The sequence below is a fragment of the Priapulus caudatus genome, unplaced genomic scaffold (assembly GCF_000485595.1).
Source record: "Priapulus caudatus unplaced genomic scaffold, Priapulus_caudatus-5.0.1 Scaffold370, whole genome shotgun sequence".
Lineage (NCBI taxonomy): Eukaryota > Metazoa > Priapulida > Priapulimorpha > Priapulimorphida > Priapulidae > Priapulus > Priapulus caudatus.
In genome coordinates, this window is record NW_014577431.1 from 333498 (window position 1) to 337543 (window position 4046).

The 4046-nt window shown below is 49.2% G+C and overlaps 2 protein-coding genes across 2 annotated transcripts in view; both read left to right on the top strand.

The window, feature by feature from the left end:
• LOC106809640 overlaps positions 1-3382 on the top strand; it is a 26930-nt gene extending 23548 nt beyond the window's left edge. Inside the window, exon 2 of the mRNA XM_014812803.1 lies at positions 1212-3382. Within this exon, the coding sequence (XP_014668289.1) occupies positions 1847-3043 (1197 nt within the window). The 5' untranslated portion in view covers positions 1212-1846 and the 3' untranslated portion in view covers positions 3044-3382. The remainder of the gene's footprint in view (positions 1-1211) is intronic.
• Positions 870-4046, top strand: part of LOC106809639 (scavenger receptor class B member 1-like) — a 29698-nt gene continuing 26521 nt past the window's right edge. The window contains exon 1 of the mRNA XM_014812801.1: positions 870-1098. Coding sequence (XP_014668287.1) covers positions 985-1098 — 114 coding nt within the window. The 5' untranslated portion in view covers positions 870-984. The remainder of the gene's footprint in view (positions 1099-4046) is intronic.

Consider the following 4046-nt stretch of genomic DNA (forward strand, 5'->3'; position numbering starts at 1 on the left):
TGGGGAGTTTTAAGTATGTAACATACCTGAAATGGCTGGAAATGGCATGTACACCCCCATGCAGACCCCCCTAGAAGCGAACGCCTCCGGCGCTCGTTCGTCTGTGGTTCGTCTTGCCCCCCCCACACACATTAATTCTTAGCTACGGCCCTGGATTCAGAGGATTCAGGTAATTTCTAAAAAAAAATTCTTCTGATTTATGGGATTTTTTTCGGAAGTTATATCGGCCGGGGGCCTCTGATTCGGTAAAAGGGAAGGCCCGTGGGTGAATTGTTTATCTATCACGGTCAAAAATAATTTATCCGCGGTTAAATGATGTGTATTGATGCCTCTATATGTCTATATATGGTACAAAGGCTATAATTTAACCGCGGCTAAATTATTTTTTCGTGGTAAAATTATATCTAAGTTAGCAAGTACTAGCCATACCCGTCCATCCCCGTTAGGTGGTCAAAACTAAAAATAAATAAATAAATAAATAAAAATGTTAAAACATATAAGATCCGATAGGAGGCGTCGTGTTTTCGTGTTGTTGTGACGTTGCCATGCAAAAATGTCCCACTATTTTAATGTTTTTGAACGTGGAATGTGAAAAACATAAATAACCCATGTAACGTGTCATGATCTGTAGAATGTTCGTACCAAGTTTGGAGAGGATCCGTTGAGCGGTGCGGAAACGTATAGCCGGACACACACACACACACACACAGAAAATCCCCAATTTATAGTAAGATGATAGCTGATGATAGCCAACCATAGGCGGCGCTGCACGAATGGATCATGTGATCAGCAACTTTAGACGGGTACTCGTTCCCACCTCGATTACTCGATGGGTAACTAGCGAGTAACTAATCCGAGAGGTGCAACCGTGTACCAGTCTACCAATCTAACAGTCTACTGCAACTTCCGAACTTGCAACTTGTAAACTTAAACGTCGACTTTTATGCCGAAATTAAAATGTTGTAATAACGCTTGTACGGTAAAATGTATAGCAGTACTAAGCTAGTGGTATTGGCTGTGGTTGGTGTTGTACTCACCGTCCTCGGCGGAGGAATGATAAAAGTGTTCAGCACCATGATTCACGATAAAATCAGCGAGGTAACAATACACACACACACACACACACACACATACACGCACACACCCACACACACACACACACCGTTTTGAACCTAACATTTCGATAATTCTGCGAATATTTGTGATTTCAGAGCCGGACATAGAGAGCCGATAAAACCAGCAGGTGCGCACAGCCGGTCCTCTCCGCCTCAGTGACGTCATCGCACCGCCGTCATCGTCAAGCTCATTCTAGCGGCGGCTAAAGTTGATTGACCCTTCTCTCGCTCACACAGGGAGGCAATCACGCCAGCGAACGTCCTGCGAAAAAAGACAAACGGCTTAGTGTTTACCCGATTAGAGCAGAACGAGGTTCACCGGCGTGTGAAATTGATTTCATTTTTTTCCTTGCCGCTCGTTTTCTGTGATCGATTAAATTATTAAGACATAGAGATGACGTTCGCGAGCGAGAAACACGTCGAGGCGCGACGACGACGACAAAGATGACGATGATGACGACGACGACAACGATGATGATGCACGCGGCGGCAGGCGAAAAACGAACGTCTACTATCGTCAACGTCGATATTGTCATCACACGTCGACGCCATCCGCGTGACGGCGCGGAGTAGAGTACCGGACATCCGCACTTGTCGGCATCTCTGTCGCATTTCGCGTCGGCGGGGACACGCGGCAGTTGTCGTGCTGTGAGTCATGCCGGAGTCTCGGTCACGCCCCGACGCGCGACAACCCACGCCGATGGGATGAGTCCTTACCAGCGGCCGAGATAATGGATGATGTGCTGTCAACCGATATTGGTGACATCGGCGCAGCGACGACAGCTAACGACGCGACGACGACGACGACGAGCATCAAGTGCGTTCCACTTCCGTGTGAAGATCAGCTGATGGATAGTGTCTACTACTTCAAGCAGGGCTACTCGTTCGGTGAGCACGGCGAGTTACCGATCACTGAGGATAACTTCTACGACAACTACGATCCTGTGATCGGACTTAACATCGCCGCCACGCTCGGCACTTGCATCTTTCTCTTCGTCATCTTTCTCATTTACAAGCATCACATGAAGATGAAGCGCATACAGCGGGAACGCGAGCGCCGCCGTGCGGCAAGAGCGCGCGCTAAGTCACGCACGCGGAGCATGGATGTTTCCTCTGATTGCCGCTCGGAGGCGCTGCGTGTCGTCGGCGGTAGTCGGTCGCGGTCGTCGCTGTCGATGCGTGGTTCTGTGGTGCAGTACCAGACGCTCGTGCAGGATCCGACCAACGCTCAATGTTATACAGCCGACACAAGCAGCAGCAGCAGACGCAGCAGCGCCGACGACAGTGACGACACGCCGACGCAGAGACGCTCGGGTGACGTCGCTCGCGTCGACGTAGAACGCACGCCGACGCATCAGACACAAATTTACGGCAACAAACACAACGACGACGACAACGACGACAACGACGCCGAGGCGGGTCCCTCGACCGACAGAAACGTCGTTGGCGAGTGGCTGAGGACGAGCGACGTCGGCAAGCCGGTGCTGACGACGTCGAGAGCGTTCTCGATGCCCGGACCGCTGCTGACCGACGAAACGCGACGCCGCTTCGACGACGACGACAACGATGACGATAGCTGTGTAGGGAAGCCTAGGACACGTGCGCTCAATTTGTGGCCAAATACAGGCGGCGGCTCCTCCCGAACGCAGGGGGCGCTGTCGTCACCTTCAATAATGCTGGACATTGAGATGTGCGCCGACGGTACAGCCGACGGCTTCCACGAGCGGACTATGCTGCGGTCCGCCAGCAGCAGTGGCGCGCGCGTCGGCAGGGGCGGCGGCGATAGCGGTGGCGCCCGCAGGAGCAGCGGCGTCGGCAGCAGCGGTGGCGCCCCTTGCGTCGGCAGACGGCAGCTGACGACGGCGCAATATTTTAACGAACTGTGTAAAGAGATTCCCGACTTTCAGATACACGAAACGAAACTATAGTGAGGTCGTCGTTCAGAGAATCTATTTTTGGAGAGGCCGTGTATTCTATTGGCGGTTATTACTCACAGCGCGTAGTCTGTTATCCGTTACGCTGTGCCAGAGGCACCGACAACGAAGCCTCTGCCTTTCTCTTTCTCTCTATCACACACCGAATAAATTCACCTGCTTTGATCACGTTGGCTGACGATCATATGAGGGTATTGTCACAGGAATCGTTATTGTTTGCTTCTATCACATTTCTTGCTGAGGAATGAGAGACTGAATAGGGTGAACGAAATTTGCATTTCTCTCATGAATCGAACGTAATCTTGTTAGAAAATAAAATGTGTCTATAGTGTATGCCACTGCCTTATGTGTGAAGCAATAGATTTGAGCGCATGTGTTAACTCGACATTTTTCTAGGCAGTCATAATATACGTCAAGATTGCATAATATGTTAAAGAAAGCAAGGAATATAATATGTATTTCACTTTTATTAGCCCTAGAAAATATTTTTAGTTACTTGGGAGCCCTTAATATATCGTAATTGTCATCACAAAATTTATTCATCAACAATATCTACTGCTAGGCTTCCGCTGTTTTAGAATTAAGAGATTCTCAAAAATTTTGAAATCTACGTTTAACTTAAATTAACCTCCAATTTCCACCTTATAATTATGCGACGAGTGAAATACCCGCTCGCTGACTAGAACGTTCCTAGCAAAGCGCGTGGTTATGGGAGCTGGTTGTCATATAGGTCATGCCATGGTTGGCAAGATGTGTATTGCAAAGATGAATGTCTCGGAGATCAATGAACAGCTTCTCGACCGAACATCAACACCGAAACGTCGACGGAAACGTCACAGTTATGAAACAATAGCAAAAAATTATCCGCAGCAAATCGCGAGTTGTTACTTTACGGCTGGTGAAAGGTCTTCCCGAGAGAGAGAGAGAGAGAGAGAGAGAGAGAGAGAGAGAGAGAGAAAACGCGAGAGAGAGAGCGAGAGAGAGAGAGAGAGAGAGA